The following is a 20,027-nucleotide window of genomic DNA, read 5'->3' on the forward strand; positions in this document are numbered from 1 at the left end:
TTAGCGCTCTGGGAGGAGGACACAATGGAGTTGTCAACCGTGATGGCGAGATCATGGAACGGACAGTCCTTCCCCGGGAGGAAGAGTAGCTCCGTCTCGCCGAGGTTCAGCTTGAGGTGGTGATCCGTCATCCACACTGATATGTCTGCCAGACATGCAGAGATGCGATTCGCCACCTGGTCATCAGAAGGGGGAAAGGAGAAGATTAATTGTGTGTCGTCTGCATAGCAATGATAGGAGAGACTGTTAACAATGTTTCAAGTCAGCTATGTTGCATAACACATACATACATCCACACAAGCCAACAGCAGATAATATTCAATGATATATATGGTAAAGGCTATAGTGTAAAACACAGAAACCTCTTGAGCCCCACCACCTGCCCTGAATGATGCGTCACGTCACCACGGACACGTTAATTATCCAAACCTGATACATGAATTATCCTAACCTGTCACATTAATTATCCTAACCTGCCATGTTAATTATCCTAACCTGTCATGTTAATTATCCTAACCTGTCACATTAATTATCCTAACCTGTCATGTTAATTATCCTAACCTGTCACATTAATTATCCTAACCTGTCATGTTAATTATCCTAACCTGTTATCCTAACCTGTCACATTAATTATCCTAACCTGCCATGTTAATTATCCTAACCTGTCATGTTAATTATCCTAACCTGTCATGTTAATTATCCTAACCTGTCACGTTAATTATCCTAACCTGTCATGTTAATTATCCTAACCTGTTATCCTAACCTGTCACATTAATTATCCTAACCTGTCACATTAATTATCCTAACCTGTCACATGAATTCTCCTAACCTGTCATGTTAATTCTCCTAACCTGTCATGTTATGTATGCACACATGACTGTAAGTCGCTTTGGATAAAAGCGTCTGCTAAATGGCATATATATTATATTATTATTATTATGTTAATTCTCCTAACCTGCAATATAAACAAACCATCAGACCCGACAACCCATCAGTGTCAGCACGCTGGCAGACCGCTGATGTTGAAGTAGACCTATGTAACTTTTTACGCCCCAAGCCAAGTTTGGCATTTTCTGTTTTGTCCTGTACTGTAAATAATTCCCATGCACTGCACTGGAACTCAACATATTGCTTGTAAAATAGGCTAAACTAGAACAATGGTCAAGGTTCCTTTCTGTAGAAGATAAGATAAAATACACTTTATTAGTCCACGCCAGGTGGGAATTTGTCGTCTGGCCAGAAAAAAAATACCAAGTGAAATGTCTTGCTTATCTTTGGTCACGTTCGTGTGGGTGAAACAAAAATACATGAATTAGAGCCAATAGAGCCTCCCACAATGCAGGCGATTGCTGCAGGATGAAGTTGGTGAAGAACTGCAGCAACCTGCAGTAAAAAACAATACATTTTTTTGTTAACTAAATGCATTCGACATGTAGGCGCAATCAACGACGATGATCAACGATGGTCACCTACTTGACAAAAGTAATCGCTCGAACGCGCCCATTCACTAAAGCCCTAATTCCTAGAACTCATAAATCAACGCAATTGCCTCTTATCTTTCTCGATAATATGACTCGAGATAGGCCCAATTTCTCAACACTTTAACAATGGTTAGGGTACGTGCACTCTTGAAACATTGTTAACACGTATTTGTCGGCAGAGGGCAGAAAGAAAATACTGTGTAATACATTTATGATACAAAGTAGTTTGTTCCTTTGCTTACAAGGGGAAGCCGGTCTATGGTCAACATGGTGTCCGGTCTGCTGTTACGGAGAATATTTCTGACCGTTGCGGAAACCAGCAGCCGCGTTTCCCTCGGTATGAGAGGCCAATGGTGTGGTATCACGACCTCAACAACCAGATTCAGCGAGTCCTCCTTGCCCAACCCCGGTAGGCTATAATGCTTCCATCTGTCACGGTCACCACTCTTCTTGAGGCCTGTCAATTTGGTTAATCAGTTGGTCAACCTGAATCCAACATAGACCTAGTTGTTGTTCAATGTGACTGCGCTATATAAATCCGTGCCTATGTGTTACCAATGTCATCATATAGCCTAAGGCACCTTTTGAGTATTAATTTAAGGGCAATCTGCGATTGATACAACAACCATTTTGGACTTTTGAATTAATTATATATAGCCTACATTTACATTTACATTTAAGTCATTTAGCAGACGCTCTTATCCAGAGCGACTTACAAATTGACAGTGCTTAAAATGTATGCATTGTGCAGAAATCACTCCACTATTTCCTGGTTGCTAAAATACTAATAGTTTTCCTAATTTCAGTTTGTGACAAAACAAGCAACTATAGTAGAGAATCATTGCACCATCTAAACCAATGTGAAATATATTTTCCACAACCAAAACTATTTTATATTAAGCAAAACCTAAACTTAAGGGAAACATAGAAATAGCGCACTTAGACCGCTTCTTAGTGGCTTCCACTTTTCAATGTGAATTTGGTCAGGTAGCCCAAAAAGTTACACATTGCAGCTTTAATTTGAGCCACCTCTCAGTTTTGGACTGCTTCATTCCAGAACCTATTGAATCATTTTCAATGTAATAGTTAATTGGAATTGTCTTCTAGTAAAACAGGAAAATGCTCATCCAGAAGAGCTAAATAACTAACATGCTCGCTTCGAGGAAAGCAACACTGAATCATGCATATGAGAGCATCGGCTGTTCCGGATGACTGTGTGATCACGCTCTCTGTAGCCGGTGTGGGTAAGATCTTTTAAACAGGTCAACATTCACAGGGCCAGACGGATTATTTGCAGCATGCACTGACCAACTGGCAAGTGTCTTCACTGACATTTTCAACCTGTCTGGAGCCATTCTTTTCAACGGAGTCTGAAGCCATTCTTTTCAACGGAGTCTGAAGCCATTCTTTTCAACTGAGTCTGAAGCCATTCTTTTCAACGGAGTCTGAAGCCATTCTTTTCAACTGAGTCTGAAGCCATTCTTTTCAACGGAGTCTGAAGCCATTCTTTTCAACCTGTCTGAAGCCATTCTTTTCAACCTGTCTGAAGCCATTCTTTTCAACCTGTCTGAAGCCATTCTTTTCAACTGAGTCTGAAGCCATTCTTTTCAACGGAGTCTGAAGCCATTCTTTTCAACAGAGTCTGAAGCCATTCTTTTCAACGGAGTCTGAAGCCATTCTTTTCAACGGAGTCTGAAGCCATTCTTTTCAACGGAGTCTGAAGCCATTCTTTTCAACGGAGTCTGAAGCCATTCTTTTCAACGGAGTCTGAAGCCATTCTTTTCAACGGAGTCTGAAGCCATTCTTTTCAACGGAGTCTGAAGCCATTCTTTTCAACGGAGTCTGAAGCCATTTTTTTCAACGGAGTCTGAAGCCATTCTTTTCAACGGAGTCTGAAGCCATTCTTGTGATTGTTACTTGCCATTGTAATTGTTTGTAAGCTTGTGTAGTCTAAAATGAATATATGATTGTATGCTATCCATTTGTTGTTTGTATGCTGTTCTTTGTATGCCATTTTAATAATTGAGAAGTAACCAATAATATTAGGCCACTCTTGTTCATGATTACAGACACCTGTGTCTTGACACTATATGAATGAGTAATTCCGCAGTGTTTGTGATTATACCCTGATGAAGACAGCTTGGCTGTTGGTAATTACATATTTGCATCTGAGCTCCTAGAGTGTGCAGCTCTTTTATTTTCAAGTTTTCTGCTCCGCTAGCCAGCACCTCACCTAAATAGGTTTGCGTTAATTTTTCTTCTAGATGAGTCTTTAATACCAACATGTTTCAAGCAGACCACCATCGTCCCTGTGCCCAAGAACACCAAGGTTACCTGCCAAGGTAACCATGAAGTGCTTTGAAAGGCTGGCTATGGCTCACATCAGCACCATTATTCCAGAAACCCTAGACCCACTCCAATTTGCATACTTCCCTAACAGATCCACAGATGATGAAATCTCTATTGCACTCCACACGGCCCTTTCCCACCTGGACAAAATAACACCTATGTGAGAATGCTATTCATTGACCACAGCTCAGCGTCCAACACCATAGTGCCCTCAAAGCTCCTCACTAAGCTAAGGACCCTGGGACTAAACACCTCGCTGTGCAACTGGATCCTGGACTCCTTGACAGGCCGCCCCCAGGTGGTGAGGGTAGGTAACAACACATCCGCCACACTGATCCTCAACACGGGCTCCCCAGGGGTGTGTGCTCAGTCCCCTCCTGTGCCCCCTGTTCACCCATGACTGCATGGTCAAGCATGACTCCAAGCCATCATTACGTTTGCTGATGACACAACAGTGGTAGGCCTGATCACTGACAATGATGAGGCAGCCTAAAGGGATAAGGTCAGAGACCTGGCAGAGTGGTACCATGATAACAAACTCTCCCTCAATGTGATCAAGACAAAGGAGATGAAAAGATTTGGCATCAAGAGCATCCTGATTGGTTGCATCACCACCTGGTATGGCAACTGCTCGGCCTCCGACCGCAGGGCACTACAGAGGGTAGTGCGTGTGTCCCAGTACATCACTGGGGCCAAGCTTCCTGCCATCTAGGACCTCTATACCAGGTGGTGTAAGAGGAATGCCCCAAAAATGGCCAAGGACTCCCGCCACCCTAAGTCATAGACTTCTTTCTGCTATTGCACGGCAAGCGGTACCGGAGCTCCAAGTCTAGATTTTTTATTTTTATGTTAAAACTGCATGGTTGGTTAAGGGCGTGTAAATAAGCATTTCACTGTAAGGTTTACACCGTTCTATTCGGCACGTGACAAATAACATTTTGATTTGATGTTTGAGAACAACACTGATTGGCTGACTGGCCAATTGTTTGCCAATTGTGGTGAGAGATGGCAGAATTGTAATTCGTAACATGATACGAAATGGATGATGCATTGAAATAAATAATAATAAATGAAACCATTCAGAATACTACACCAGGAGTAGGTTTATAACTTCGCCACAGAGGATCCGAGCTGTTGATTGTGTGTAGCCCAATCACAAGGCATAGCCTACAGTGGGGAACTTGCTGCAAATCTTTCAGTGAACAGCATACAGCCAAAACAGGCCTTTCGCAATATTTCAAATGCAATCACAGGAAAACACAGGTTGGAAAGCAAATGGCTCCTGCTGATCAAAGGGAAGACTTTTTAATCTGTACATTTCAGAATGTGGGGACATGTCCCCCCCCCCGTCCCATGTGAAAGTTGCGCCCCTGCATATACAGGTTAAAGGACTATTTTTACCCATGTAATACAGTGGTTTTGTTGTTTTCACTCGTCTATTGTAGACACATTCACTTTTTTAAATTTTATAAACAATGTCTGAGTCTAGTTATCTAGCTTTGAATGTCATGATCAGTCCTGATGTTCCCAAGTCCAACAACTCCCAAGATTCCCCTCTCTCTAACTAGGTGGAGTGGGCGGTGTGTGGGATGAACCTTGTTTAACACGTAGGTGTCAAAAGGGCTTCAACCTCATCAAATATAAAACCGGAGAGATTATTTCACAAATGTTTGAGTGACGAAAAGCAGCTCGCAGCCATGCTCTGTGCTCTCATGTCTGGTCATTGAGCCCAAGCGGACTTGCTGCTATACTCACTCAGAGCAGCCATGAGCAGAACACATGCAGAGCGAACAGCGCACAGGTAGCGGGTGACACAGAGAAAAGCTGCTAATGGTGTACTAACAGGAAGTTATTTCTAGTTTCGGGCAGAAGCAATCGTGTCTGGGTAGGGTCTTAACGTAGCAGGCATGGGTAGGGTCTTAACGTAGCAGGCATGGGTAGGGTCTTAACGTAGCAGGCATGGGTAGGGTCTTAACGTAGCAGGCATGGGTAGGGGGTAGCAGGCATGGGTAGGGTCTTAACGTAGCAGGCATGGGTAGGGTCTTAACGTAGCAGGCATGGGTAGGGTCTTAGCAGGCATGGGTAGCAGGCATGGGTAGGGTCTTAACGTAGCAGGCATGGGTAGGGTCTTAACGTAGCAGGCATGGGTAGGGTCTTAACGTAGCAGGCATGGGTAGGGTCTTAACGTAGCAGGCATGGGTAGGGTCTTAACGTAGCAGGCATGGGTAGGGTCTTAACGTAGCAGGCATGGGTAGGGTCTTAACGTAGCAGGCATGGGTAGGGTCTTAACGTAGCAGGCATGGGTAGGGTCTTAACGTAGCAGGCATGGGTAGGGTCTTAACGTAGCAGGCATGGGTAGGGTCTTAACGTAGCAGGCATGGGTAGGGTCTTAACGTAGCAGGCATGGGTAGGGTCTTAACGTAGCAGGCATGGGTAGGGTCTTAACGTAGCAGGCATGGGTAGGGTCTTAACGTAGCAGGCATGGGTAGGGTCTTAACGTAGCAGGCATGGGTAGGGTCTTAACGTAGCAGGCATGGGTAGGGTCTTAACGTAGCAGGCATGGGTAGGGTCTTAACGTAGCAGGCATGGGTAGGGTAGCAGGCATGGGTAGGGTCGTAACGTAGCAGGCATGGGTAGGGTCGTAACGTAGCAGGCATGGGTAGGGTCTTAACGTAGCAGGCATGGGTAGGGTCTTAACGTAGCAGGCATGGGTAGGGTCTTAACGTAGCAGGCATGGGTAGGGTCTTAAGGCATGGGTAGGGTAGCAGGCATGGGTAGGGTCTTAACGTAGCAGGCATGGGTAGGGTCTTAACGTAGCAGGCATGGGTAGGGTCGTAACGTAGCAGGCATGGGTAGGGTCTTAACGTAGCAGGCATGGGTAGGGTCGTAACGTAGCAGGCATGGGTAGGGTCTTAACGTAGCAGGCATGGGTAGGGCAGGCATGGGTAGGGTAAGGCGTAGCAGGCATGGGTAGGGTCTTAACGTAGCAGGCATGGGTAGGGTCTTAACGTAGCAGGCATGGGTAGGGTCTTAACGTAGCAGGCATGGGTAGGGTCTTAACGTAGCAGGCATGGGTAGGGTCTTAACGTAGCAGGCATGGGTAGGGTCTTAACGTAGCAGGCATGGGTAGGGTCTTAAATATTTATCCAGCCACATCGCTCAGCTTTTTACCAATACAGTGACGGGGTATCTGCTTTGTGATAATTTGAACGGCAGATTTCCTCTTTAAGGAAACTAGTTAAAGGCTATTTAATTGCAGCATTTCTGCTGTAGCCATATTGGTGACTGGTTCCATGACATGCTCCCTAACATGCTCTTGTTTTCAAACGCTCACCTAGAGTAGCAAAACATAATTAGAATGGCTGATGAGTGGATTGGTTGGTTAGCCCAGATGTTAGGACTAACTGGAAAAAAGGTAATCAGCACTTTCCAGTAAAGTGTGTGTGTGTGTGAATGGATCTGCTGCCATGCAGTTTGTGATTGGGCCTGGTTCAAGTGATTCATTCATTGGCTTATTCATACTTTTCAACTATAGACTGTGTTTGGGGGTCCAGCACTATAGTCAACCTTTGTAACACAGCCTGCCTCTCAACCTCTATTAATAAACCTCTGTCCTGAACAGTTTAGTTTCACTGAATTCACCACCAGTAGGATCATTTTGGCTGAAATTGTTCCTGGTTTACGAGTCTTTCTTTCAAGCAATGGATGTTTAGTCCAGGTTTATCAAGGTTTTAACAACAGACAACAATGTATATTGATGGGACAGGGGATATGATTATGGAATAGCAGTGAACCCATTATAGTTGTGTGTGTGTGTGTGTGTGTGTGTGTGTGTGTGTGTGTGTGTGTGTGTGTCTCAGTTTCGGTGGTGAGCTACAAGCAGCTGAAGAACATGTTGTCCACTCACAACGTCCAGCTGTTTGATGTCCGCAACCAAGATGAGTTCATGGCTGGACGCATCCCAGACTCTGTAAACATCCCATGTGAGTAGACTACACAAATCATGGTGTATATTAACCTATCAAAGGTGTGTGTTTTTATGTGTACTGTATCTGTGCATGCGCGCAATCTCTACTAATGTTCAGCGTGTATGTGTGGGTCTGTCAGTGAGCCAGCTGGAGGAATCTCTAAAGCTGTCACCAGAGCAGTTCCAGCTGCAGTTCGAGGTGAAGGCTCCTGGGAAAGATGATGACAACCTTGTGTTCCACTGCCAGAAGGGCCGGAGGAGCGCCGAAGCTCTAGCCATCGCCCGACAACTGGGCTTCAACAGGTATAACACACTTTAACTCACCTGGCATACCTTATTAGTGTGGTACTTTAGTGTGGACATACAGTATTCTCATATACACATACTGGAAGACACCTGAAAGATCTCCCCCTCTCTCCTCCCCTTCTCTCTCCTAGGGCTCGGCACTATCAGGGGGGGTACAGTGAATGGGCCGCACTTGAGGGAAAGTGAGTCACTTTATATCCATAACAGGAAGCCTGTATTGGAGTTCTGGTCCAGCCCTTTAACTCCTCTAGTCTGAGTACTGCACCAGAAAACCAAGACCGAAACACACGTCTTAGAGGACTGAAGTTTTCAGGTACTGTTCCTGACTGATTGACCTCAGTTATCTATGACAACTAACTTACTTGGAAGAGGTTGTTCTGCATCCTTATTTCCTACCTCATTTGGCTGAAAGACTGATGTGAAATGTAAAAGGCAAGATCATAAACTGAGAGACTTACTTCATCAATAAAGTCAATATTTGAGATTTATATGGTTGTATTACTGTTTATTTTATGCAGGAATTTTACATAAATGAACAATAAACAATGACATACAGTACCAGTCAAAAGTTTAGACACACCTACTCATTCCAGGGTTTCTTTATTTTTACTATTTTCTACATTGTAGAATAATAGTGAAGATGTCAAAACTATGAAATGACACATGGAATCACGTAGTAACCAAAAAGTGTTAAACACATCAAGATATATTTTATTCTTTTAGATTCTTCAAAGTAGCCACCCTTTGCTTTGACAGCTTTGCACACTCTTCGCATTCTCTCAACCAACTTCACCCGGAATGCTTTTCCAACAGTCTTGAAGGAGTTCTCACATGCTGAGCACTTGTTGGCTGCTTTTCCTTCACTCTGCGGTCCAACTCATCCCAAACCATCTCAATTGGGTTGAGGTCGGGGAATTGTGGCGGCCAGGTCATCTGATGCAGCACTCCGTCACTCTCCTTAGCCCTTACACAGCCTGGAGGGGTGTTGGGTCATTGTCCTGCTGTAAAGAAAAATGATAGTCCCACTAAACACAAACCAGATGGGATGGCATATCTCTGCAGAATGCTGTGGTGTGCCTTGAATTCTAAGTAAATCACCGACAGTGTCACCAGCAAAGCACCCCCACACCATCAGACCTCCATGCTTCACGGTGGGAACAACACATGCAGAGATCATCCTTTCACCTTCTCTGCAGCTCACAAAGACAGGGGTTTGGACCAAAAATCTCAAAGGACATATTTCCACTGGTCTAATGTCCATTGCTTGTGTTTCTTGGCCCAAGCAAGTCTCTTCTTATTATTGGTTACCTTTAGTAGTGGTTTCTTTGCAGCAATTAAACCATGAAGGCCTGATTCACTCAGTCTCCTCTGAACAGTTGATGTTGATGTGGCTGTTATTTGAACTCTGTGAAGCATTTATTTGGGCTGCAATTTCTGAGGCTGGTAGCTCCAATGAACTTATCCTCTGTAGCAGAGGTAACTCTGGGTCTTCCTTTCCTGTGGCGGTCCTCATGAGAGACAGTTTCATCATAGCGCTTGAGGGTTTCTGCGACTGCACTTGAAGAAACTTGAAAAGTTCTTAATTTTCTGTATTGAGTGATCTTCATGTCTTAAAGTAATGGTGGACTGTCATTTCTCTTTGTTTATTTGAGCTGTTCTTGCCATAATATGGAGTTGGTCTTTTACCAAATGGTACTATCTTCTCTATAGAACCCCTACCTTGTCACAACACAACTGTTAATAGCTCAAACGCATTGAGAAGGAAATTAATTCCACAAATTAACTTTAAACAAAGCACACCTGTTAATTGAAACGCATTCCAGGTGACTACCTCATGAAGCTGGTTGAGAGAATGCCAAGCGTGTGCAAAGCTGTCATCAAGGCGAAAGGTGGCTACTTTTTGAAGAATCTCAAATATTAAATAGTTTGTTTTAACACTTTTTTGGTTACTACATGATTCCATATGTGTTATTTCATAGTTTTCATGTCTTCACTATTATTCTATAATGTAGAAAATAGTACAAATAAAGAACCCTGAAATTAGTAGCTGTGTCCAAACTTTTGACGGGTACTGTAGGTGTGCACCTCTGTTATCAAATCAATAGTGAAACAGTTTGCAATTCACCTATTCAGCCATAAGATGGCAGCAGTGTTTTATGTACCCCATAACTTTAACATCTCCACTGATAACCATGCTCTTCTTAGTCGATTATATTGTTGTTTACGATGGTCCCCTGAGCGTTCACGGCCATCTATGTTGTTCAAACCTCCATTATGCTGACAGGGATGCAGCTGGTAAATAACAGCCAGACTCAACAGCTGTCAAAACACAGGGTCAGCTGTCAAACACTGGGTCAGCTGTCAAACACGGGGTCAGCTGTCAAACACGGGGTCAGCTGTCAAACACTGGGTCAGCTGTCAAACACTGGGTCAGCTGTCAAACACGGGGTCAGCTGTCAAACACTGGGTCCAACACGGGGTCAAACACTGGGTCAGCTGTCAAACACAGGGTCAGCTGTCAAACACGGGGTCAGCTGTCAAACACTGGGTCAAACACTGGGTCAGCTGTCAAACACTGGGTCAGCTGTCAAACACGGGGTCAGCTGTCAAACACGGGGTCAGCTGTCAAACACTGGGTCAGCTGTCAAACACTGGGTCAGCTGTCAAACACGGGGTCAGCTGTCAAACACGGGGTCAGCTGTCAAACACTGGGTCAGCTGTCAAACACGGGGTCAAACACTGGGTCAGCTGTCAAACACGGGGTCAGCTGTCAAACACTGGGTCAGCTGTCAAACACAGGGTCAGTTGTCAAACACGGGGTCAAACACTGGGTCAGCTGTCAAACACTGGGTCAGCTGTCAAACACTGGGTCAGCTGTCAAACACGGGGTCAAACACGGGGTCAGCTGTCAAACACGGGGTCAAACACGGGGTCAGCTGTCAAACACGGGGTCAGCTGTCAAACACTGGGTCAGCTGTCAAACACTGGGTCAGCTGTCAAACACAGGGTCAGCTGTCAAACACGGGGTCAAACACGGGGTCAGCTGTCAAACACGGGGTCAAACACGGGGTCAGCTGTCAAACACGGGGTCAGCTGTCAAACACGGGGTCAGCTGTCAAACACGGGGTCAGCTGTCAAACACAGGGTCAGCTCATGGTCTCTTCATCATCCATTCAGTAGGAAAGCTGCTCCCAGCTCTCTTTTCTTCTCTCTCAGTCATTTCTCTTTTCTCACTTTTTTTATGTTTCTCTCGCTGTTTTTCTTTCTCTCCCTCATCCCATTTTATGTGTCTGCCGGTCAATGTCAGTACAGTAGACAGTGTGATTTCCCCCCCTCCCTCTTGTAATGTTTACTAACTACACTGCTGATTTTTACTGGGGGGAGGAACATAAATACATATACTACTTAACTAAAACAATAATTGTCTGCCTCCCGGTTCAGCTGTCAGCGATTTGATCACTAAATGTATCAGGACATAGTAAACATTACAAACTACACTGCAGATTTTTCCTGGGGGAGGAACAGGGCGTATAGATAGTGGGGGGGGGGTCACAATCTCACCATTTCAAGGATGTGATAGTAGTCTCCCAGCTGGAAGGGAGTCAGGATAGATGCTGGCCTTGGTGACATGATGAAGTTGTTTTCCCTCGGCTCCGACTTACTGTTGATTGAGCCTTTCATTCCCACATAGTCTCCTGCTAGTCTGCTCTGATGCTAGCTGACACTGAGCAGCTTTGATAGTCCACAGTTCTGCAGAGATGCTATAAAGCAGAGGGAGCACCACCCTATCCACGCTATCATCCAGAAGGCGAGGTCAGTACAGGTGCATCAAAGCCGGGACCGAGAGACTGAAAAATAGAAGCTATCTCAAGGCCTCCAGACTGTTAAATAGCCATCACTAGCTGGCTACCACCCGGTTACTCAACCCTGTGCCTTGGAGGCTGCTGCTCTATAGACATAGACATGGAATCACTGGTCACTTTAAATGTTTACATACTACTTTACTCATTTTATATGTATATACTGTGTCCCATTCTACTGTATTTTAGTCATTGCCACTCTGACATTGCTCATCCTAATATATTTCTTAATTGAATTATTTTACTTGTGTGTGTGTGTGTATTGTTAGATATTACTGCACTGTTGGAGCTAGGAACACAAGCATTTTGCTACACCCACAATAACATCTGCTAAATATGTCTGTGACCAATCAAATTTGATTTGATTTGAAAACCATGTTGGAGAAGATTGAGAGATTTCTCTCTGCATTTCTCTCTCGCTGCTTTGGGGGCTGATAGTCTACAGTACATGTATCAAGTGCGGATCTGGCTCTAGACTCTAAAATGCCTTTTCCAATTCTCTTTTCTCTTTCCTTGGCTCCTGTCTTTCTCGTCTCACCTCCCACTCATAGACCACTGCTGTGCAGCATACAGCATAATTCATCATCAGGACAAAAGGCCTCTGAAAATATAATTATATGCTGTCAATCTTTCTCATACTCATTCATTTAGGATTGAAGCCTGCTCATTTCCTCTAATGCATAGTGATGGTGTGTAATAAGGGGGGGGGTAATGATTCATCATTTACTGCATGAGGTTGCAGGAAGTAGGGGTGGTGCGGGTGCAGAAACATTCAAAGAAACATTTCATTTATGTTTTTTAGAAGAAGAAAAAACAAACAAGCAATGCATTGGGCCTTTATTAGTCTTGAATTAGCGGACATAAAATGATCAAGTATTTTCTCTAGAGGTATACTGACGCTGCATATACCCTGTGCTGTATGTCCTGAACAGACCTTGAGCTTTTCAGGTTGGCTACTCCTCTCTTGTGTTTCTAACAGAACATACCAGACAAAGACAGAACATTCTGGGAACTTTTGTTTCAGTCACTTCTAACAGTTAGGCTAACCCAATAAACAACTCAAGGTGTCGTGAAAAAAAATCAACGGCCTCCTCCCCAAATTGAACACCCTCCCCTCTCATAGAATTAACCAAAAAGAATGTTTACAACCACAACTAAAAATAACTGTAGCAACCCTTTTGTTTATAAGTGTGGATATCTACTTTGCCTCTTCGGGATGCTTTTGTGGCACAGCCGATGCCACACAGGGCTACGGGGCAGAAGGTTGAGGGTTCGCCGACCACCACTGAAGAGCTCACTCTCCCTGCATGTTTATTACACTGCGATCAGAGCCAGCTGCAGACAATGATCAGCTAGGGGGAAATCAGAAGTTCTACATTTTGATGCCATATTTAGAGTTGTGTAAAATGTATGGAACAAATGTTTCTGAGTCAATGCACCACAAAACCAATAAACAAAGCATGTTAAGTTCGGGCACTTCAATATCATGGTTTGTGTTTTCAACACCACAATAAGTCGTCTGTCAATCTGGACTAACAGAAAATACATCACTCCCTACCTTGTAGGCTTACCCAGTATAGAAGGCTTGGCTTGACAATCTCTGAATGTCATTAAACGTTTTGGAGTTTTGTAACAGATGTCTCTTTCCATTAATCAATTGGCCGCTGCACAGTTTGGATTGATTGATTTTTTATTTTATTTGTCAGTTTAAAAGAAATACATTTTAAGTGACTGGGATTGCACAATAAAGTCTGGGACTTATTTCCATTGTGATCCCTATTTGTTTTACATAAATACATATACAATTACATAGATACAGAGATAGAGACAAAAAAAAATGCTCAACCTCCAGATGAGTATTTGGGGGAATTTAAGTACAATTCTTACAAGCTTTTTTGGTTGGAATCCTATTCTTAACCATGATGTGCAGCACAATCAAAGTGACAGTGGACTAGGACACTGGCTTGGTGTGTCTATAGCTAGGTTTCCATCCAGTTGGCGACAGATTTTAATGTGGATATTCTAAAATCTTCATGAAGACAATATGCCATTTCAGAGTGTACTTTAGGAAACGTTGTCGCCGGAAAACATGACAGAAGATTTTAATTTACCAGAGACATTAGATAAATGTTATGGGCATCCATATGCATTCAGATCCTGCCTGGTGTAGCCAGCTTTATTAATAAAAGATGAATGTTGGCCAAATGAGCCACATTTACGTGTCCTTAAACAGCCTATAACAAATTATAAGAACACTATTCCTTGTGTTTCAATGTGTAATATATGCTAAACTTTTTAGCCTATTTTAATTTTTTGGTTACTTTCCTCAAACAATAATTGTTCACCTCACGGTTCAGCTGTCAGTGATTTGATCACTAAATGTATCAGGACATTACATGCCAGGGCCTATAGGTTTAGGTGTCCACCACAGGAGGTTGGTGGCACCTTAATTGGGGAGGACAGGCTCATGGTAATGGCTGGGGTGGAATAGTATCAAATCCATCAAACACATGGTTTACAGGTTCCATTCCATTTACTCTGTTCCAGACATTATAATGAACTGTTCTCCCCTCAGCAGCCGCCACTAGTGTATACTGTGTGATATTCCTATGTTATATATATATATATACATATATATAGAGAGAGAGAGAGAGATGCCACCAGCATAAAGAAATGTCTTTATGTCAGACGGCTACTAAGTCTGCTATGGGCGGCAGCGTAGCCTAGTGGTTAGAGCGTTGGTTGCAAGTTCAAATCCCTGAGCTAACAAGGTACAAATCTGTCGTTTTGACCCTGAAACCCACTGTTTCTAGGCCGTCGTTGAAAATAAGAATTTGTTCTTAACTGACTTGCCTAGTTAAATAAAATATAGATAAAGACATACAGAAGGAGGGTAATTGGCTAATTTTCTATCTGACTATTTTGTATAAAGATAAACATTATTGTTAGATAGGAGTAACTCTGTTAGGCCTGAAACAGTCTTCCTCAACTCAAGTTAATCTGTCAATCAGTTGAACACCGGTGTGCACTGCCTTCTTATCATAAGCCTACAGTAGCCAAAGCCTAATAATAGCCATACCATACCAAACCTTCACAAATGTTTCTTAACTTTTTTAGGATATAACAAAAGTAAGCCAAGCCATTGTTTATCGGGAAAATATGAGCAGAAGAGCAAATGTAAACTAGGGAAAAAACGCACTACCCTCCCTTGTGCCCCCCCAAAAACACGCAACCCTCCCCAAAGCCAAAAAAATACGTTTGACAACCCTCCCCTATTTTGGACCAGCCCCCTCCCCCACAGTACATTTTCATCTGGTCGTTACCTCTCACTACCTGTGAAGATATCTTTGGGGGATTTCAATGAATCTGCACACTGGAGTGAAGTTTATATCTTTTTTAAATATAAAAATACTCCATGGCTCACGCAGAACCGACTTCTTAACCACATGTTGAATGAGTTCGTCTCAGATGGGGTGTGTTTTAAGACATTTCAGATAATTAGCAGACGCGCTTATCCATAGCGATTAGAAAGTGCGCTCATTTTTGTACTGGTCCCACGTGGGAAAGGAACCCACAACTCCGGCTTCGCAAACGCCATGCTCTATCAAGTGAGCCACACCGGACATTTGCTCTTTAATGGCACCCGCACCAACAGTCACGGGCGCAATAAATGTCTCCCACGGTCTTCCCCTAAAGAAAAAACGGTTGTCAGTAATGGGATGTTTGGACCTGCAGCCTGATGTAAACTAAGCTGTCATGTATATTTCCATCGACTTCTACACGGGCATTTGACTAATGTTTATGAATGTACTTTAGGCACCCATAGGGCATTGTTCATTTTATGATTTGTTTTCTTCAATCCCAATAGCCTAATTAGCGTCAACCGTATAACTGTATTACATTTAAAAAACTTATATAGACCTAAATAGTACATTTGCTTAAACATGACTTGTAATGACCAGGTAGATGAACCACCACCACCATTAGCCTACTAATCACACTTTAAACTCATTTTCATCGAGCCTAGTTGCCTACATCACGTTCCGAGATGCAGTCTCGTGCGCAACTCGAGAGATCAAAAGGCACAAGTGAACCAGTTGCTTTGCTGGAATAACTCAAGGGACAAATAGTCAATCGGAGTGGGTGAGTATTTATAGTCTTGTGCATTAATGAGGCTCCGTCTCTGGGCTCTCTGACTCAGAGCGCGCGGAGAATGTGCGCCTCACAGCTCTGAGTAAGGTTGGAGTGCATAAAAACAGATCGGACAACTTTTACCTTTCAACCGACAGATTCCGCGATGGCACCTCGTGCATTCGCCGCTGGGAAAGCCTAACAGGTAGGACTGTCTGTTTTTGGCGCACACATAATACAGGTTTAGATTCATGTTGGGATTGTTATGGTCACCTGCCAAGTCTTGTTCTGATGCTTAAACGTTTTATATCCAGGATTGTTTTTGTGTTGGTTTATTCTAGCCCAGCCTACTTGATGCATGACTTTCAATGATTAAAAAAACACTTTATGCCGACTATTACCAATTTTCATTGTATGTGTTCCATTTGGGTATGCATGTTGGCTTGATATACTCCCCACACGTGATTGTGGTTTAGGTATCAGGGACTGACCCCTATTCAACGTCTTTTCCACGTTGGTTCTACGTAATTGCCTTGAAATTAAGTGGAAACAACGTTGATTCAACAAGTGTGTGCCCAGTGGTTCACGAGAGGCGTATCGAAGGTGTCGTCTGCCTTTCACGTAAAATGGAACAGATTTTCTCATTCACAAAAATTTAAGGAAAGGCAGCGTGACAACATTTCAATTGACATAATATGTATATTAACTATAAAATGTTATAATGAATTTCTCAGAGGTGTGCATATTTCTAACAGGCATGAGGATGTCTTAATAAACAACAGGAAAAATTGTTCAGATAAACATAAATTATTTCAAGAACTGCAGGTGGGAGATAGCATCCCCAAATTGATTTGTACAGTCAAACTGATTTGATACTTGAACATTTCCAGTGATACTGACTGATTAGGAGTCAATCATTGTCAAATAGGCTATCAGAATAATGTGTAATGCCTTTATTTTTGATAACCAGATTACATATGTCTATTAGCAATGTATTCTTGGATAAATGCTTTTGATGCCTACTGCTCTGTCAATCCAGTCATTCTTCTCAGGTCAAAACCTTTATGTAAACCTGTGATTGCAGTGTGTGTGTGCCGTCTGATGGAGGTCGGTGTTATTGCTACATGTCCAAGTACATTGGCACCTTAACCTGAGACAACAACAGGACAAACATGCACTGCTCTGTTCCCAAGCATGTATGTGTGCGCTTGTGTGTGTGCGTGAATCCATGGGTGTGTGTGCATGTGTGTGAAAGAGACACACAATCTGTCAAAATATGTCTTTCTTTTTCACTGTCTCGAACACGCGCAGACCCACGCTGCATTGCTGTATTTTCGTTCCACATTTCCCATGATAGAGGTGTTTATTATCAGAGAACAGGAAGTGTGCAGCCCCAGTCACCATGAGCACTCTGAGTCACCATGTCTACATGCTGATGGAAGACCTCCCTCCCGGTAGACTCTGGTTCAATCTCAGTACATTATCAGGAACTAGACCATAGACATAATTAAGTGATAAGGCGGTGTTTGGAGGATATATTTGCATGGGTCTTGTTAGGCTCAAGACAAAGTCGAGGGCTCGCAAACCGTGCCAATATATCCTCCAAACACCTGCTTTATTACATTTACATTTACATTTAAGTCATTTAGCAGACGCTCTTATCCAGAGCGACTTACAGCTGTAGAGAGTAGCAATCGCAAATATGAGAATGGAACATCAAGGCTAGTATGGTGGGAATGGGGAGTAATGGGAGCTCTGTGGGACAACAAAACTTGAGGAGAAGAGGGAAGGGAGAGAAGAGAAGAGGAGGGGAGGGGAGGTGAAAGAAGAAGAGGAGAGGAGGAAATAATACGAGGGGAGAGGAGGAAACAATACGAGGGGAGAGGAGGAAACAATACGAGGGGAGGAAACAATACAAGGGGAAAGGAGGAAACAATACGAGGGGAGGAAACGATACGAGGGGAGAGGAGGAAACAATACGAGGGGAGAGGAGGAAACAATACGAGGGGAGAGGAGGAAACAATACGAGGGGAGAGGTGGAAACAATACGAGGGGAGAGGAGGTAAGAATACGAGGGGAGAGGAGGAAACAATACGAGGGGAGAGGAGGAAACAATACGAGGGGAGAGGAGGAAACAATACGAGGGGAGAGGAGGAAACAATACGAGGGGAGAGGAGGAAACAATACGAGGGTAGAGGAGGAAACAATGCGAGGGGAGGAAACAATACGAGGGGAGAGGAGGAAACAATATGAGGGGAGGAAACAATACGAGGTGAGAGGAGGAAACAATACGAGGGGAGAGGAGGAAACAATACGAGGGGAGAGGAGGAAACAATACGAGGGGAGGAAACATTACGAGGGGAGAGGAGGAAACAATACGAGGGGAGAGGAGGAAACAATACGAGGGGAGGAAACATTACGAGGGGAGAGGAGGAAACAATATGAGGGGAGAGGAGGAAACAATACGAGGGGAGGAAACAATACGAGGGGAGAGGAGGAAACAATACGAGGGGAGGAAACAATACGAGGGGAGAGGAGGAAACAATACAAGGGGAGAGGAGGAAACAATACGAGGGGAGAGGAGGAAACAATACGAGGGGAGGAAACAATACGAGGGGAGAGGAGGAAACAATACAAGGGGAGAGGAGGAAACAATACGAGGGGAGAGGAGGAAACAATACGAGGGGAGAGGAGGAAACAATACGAGGGGAGAGGAGGAAACAATACAAGGGGAGAGGAGGAAACAATACGAGGGGAGAGGAGGAAACAATACAAGGGGAGAGGTGGAAACAATACAAGGGGAGAGGAGGAAACAATACAAGGGGAGAGGAGGAAACAATACAAGGGGAGAGGAGGAAACAATACAAGGGGAGAGGAGGAAACAATACGAGGGGAGGAAACAATACAAGGGGAGAGGAGGAAACAATACAAGGGGAGAGGAGGAAACAATACAAGGGGAGAGGAGGAAACAATACGAGTGGAGAGGAGGAAACAATACGAGGGGAGGAAACAATACAAGGGGAGAGGAGGAAACAATACGAGGGGAGGAAACAATACAAGGGGAGAGGAGGAAACAATACGAGGGGAGAGGAGGAAACAATACAAGGGGAGAGGAGGAAACAATACAAGGGGAGAGGAGGAAACAATACGAGGGGAGGAAACAATACGAGGGGAGAGGAGGAAACAATACAAGGGGAGAGGAGGAAACAATACGAGGGGAGAGGAGGAAACAATACAAGGGGAGAGGAGGAAACAATACAATGGGAGAGGAGGAAACAATACGAGGGGAGAGGAGGCAACAATACAAGGGGAGAGGAGGAAACAATACAAGGGGAGAGGAGGAAACAATACGAGGGGAGAGGAGGAAACAATACAAGGGGAGAGGAGGAAACAATACGAGGGGAGAGGAGGAAACAATATGAGGGGAGAGGAGGAAACAATACAGGGGGAGAGGAGGAAACAATACGAGGGGAGGGGAGGGAACAATACGAGGGGAGGAAACAATACAAGGGGAGAGGAGGAAACAATACGAGGGGAGGAAACAATACAAGGGGAGAGGAGGAAACAATATGAGGGGAGAGGAGGAAACAATACGAGGGGAGAGGAGGAAACAATACGAGGGGAGAGGTGGAAACAATACGAGGGGAGAGGTGGAAACAATACAAGGGAGGAAACAATACGAGGGGAGAGGAGGAAACAATACGAGGGGAGAGGAGGAAACAATATGAGGGGAGAGGAGGAAACAATACGAGGGGAGAGAGGGAACAACATGAGGGGATAGGAGGAAACAATACGAGGGGAGAGGAGGAAACAATACGAGGGGAGAGGAGGAAACAATACAAGGGGAGAGGAGGGAGGAAACAATACAAGGGGGAGGAAACATTACGAGGGGAGAGGAGGAAACAATACGAGGGGGGAGGAAACATTACGAGG

General features: G+C 44.1%; 2 protein-coding genes across 3 annotated transcripts in view; both read left to right on the forward strand.

Annotated features, from left to right (window-relative positions):
• The first annotated feature begins 1,579 nt into the window (after positions 1 to 1,579).
• Positions 1,580 to 8,591, forward strand: si:ch211-161h7.8 (thiosulfate:glutathione sulfurtransferase). Its single transcript, XM_046355011.1, has 4 exons — positions 1,580 to 1,890; positions 7,691 to 7,813; positions 7,938 to 8,100; positions 8,235 to 8,591. Exons 1-4 carry the CDS (start codon positions 1,740 to 1,742, stop codon positions 8,287 to 8,289), a joined length of 492 nt encoding a protein of 163 aa, XP_046210967.1. The 5' UTR covers positions 1,580 to 1,739; the 3' UTR covers positions 8,290 to 8,591.
• Positions 8,592 to 16,003: 7,412 nt separating this feature from the next.
• The window catches only part of LOC124039126 (D(3) dopamine receptor-like), a 50,836-nt gene continuing 46,812 nt past the window's right edge, over positions 16,004 to 20,027 (forward strand). For both annotated transcript variants that reach the window (XM_046355012.1, XM_046355013.1), the window contains exons 1-2: positions 16,004 to 16,106; positions 16,253 to 16,299. The gene's annotated coding sequence lies outside the window, so the exon portion shown is untranslated. The remainder of the gene's footprint in view (positions 16,107 to 16,252; positions 16,300 to 20,027) is intronic.

This window comes from Oncorhynchus gorbuscha, linkage group LG07 (genome assembly GCF_021184085.1).
Source record: "Oncorhynchus gorbuscha isolate QuinsamMale2020 ecotype Even-year linkage group LG07, OgorEven_v1.0, whole genome shotgun sequence".
NCBI classification, from domain to species: Eukaryota; Metazoa; Chordata; class Actinopteri; order Salmoniformes; family Salmonidae; genus Oncorhynchus; species Oncorhynchus gorbuscha.

Bases quoted from the DNA above. Each gene is read 5' to 3' on its own strand.
- si:ch211-161h7.8 (XM_046355011.1), top strand. From the start codon at position 1,740: ATGGTCAACATGGTGTCCGGTCTGCTGTTACGGAGAATATTTCTGACC. The intron at 1,891-7,690 runs GTAGGCTATAAT...TGTGTGTCTCAG, and splicing joins GTCCTCCTTGCCCAACCCCG to TTTCGGTGGTGAGCTACAAG. The intron at 8,101-8,234 runs GTATAACACACT...TCTCTCTCCTAG, and splicing joins CGACAACTGGGCTTCAACAG to GGCTCGGCACTATCAGGGGG.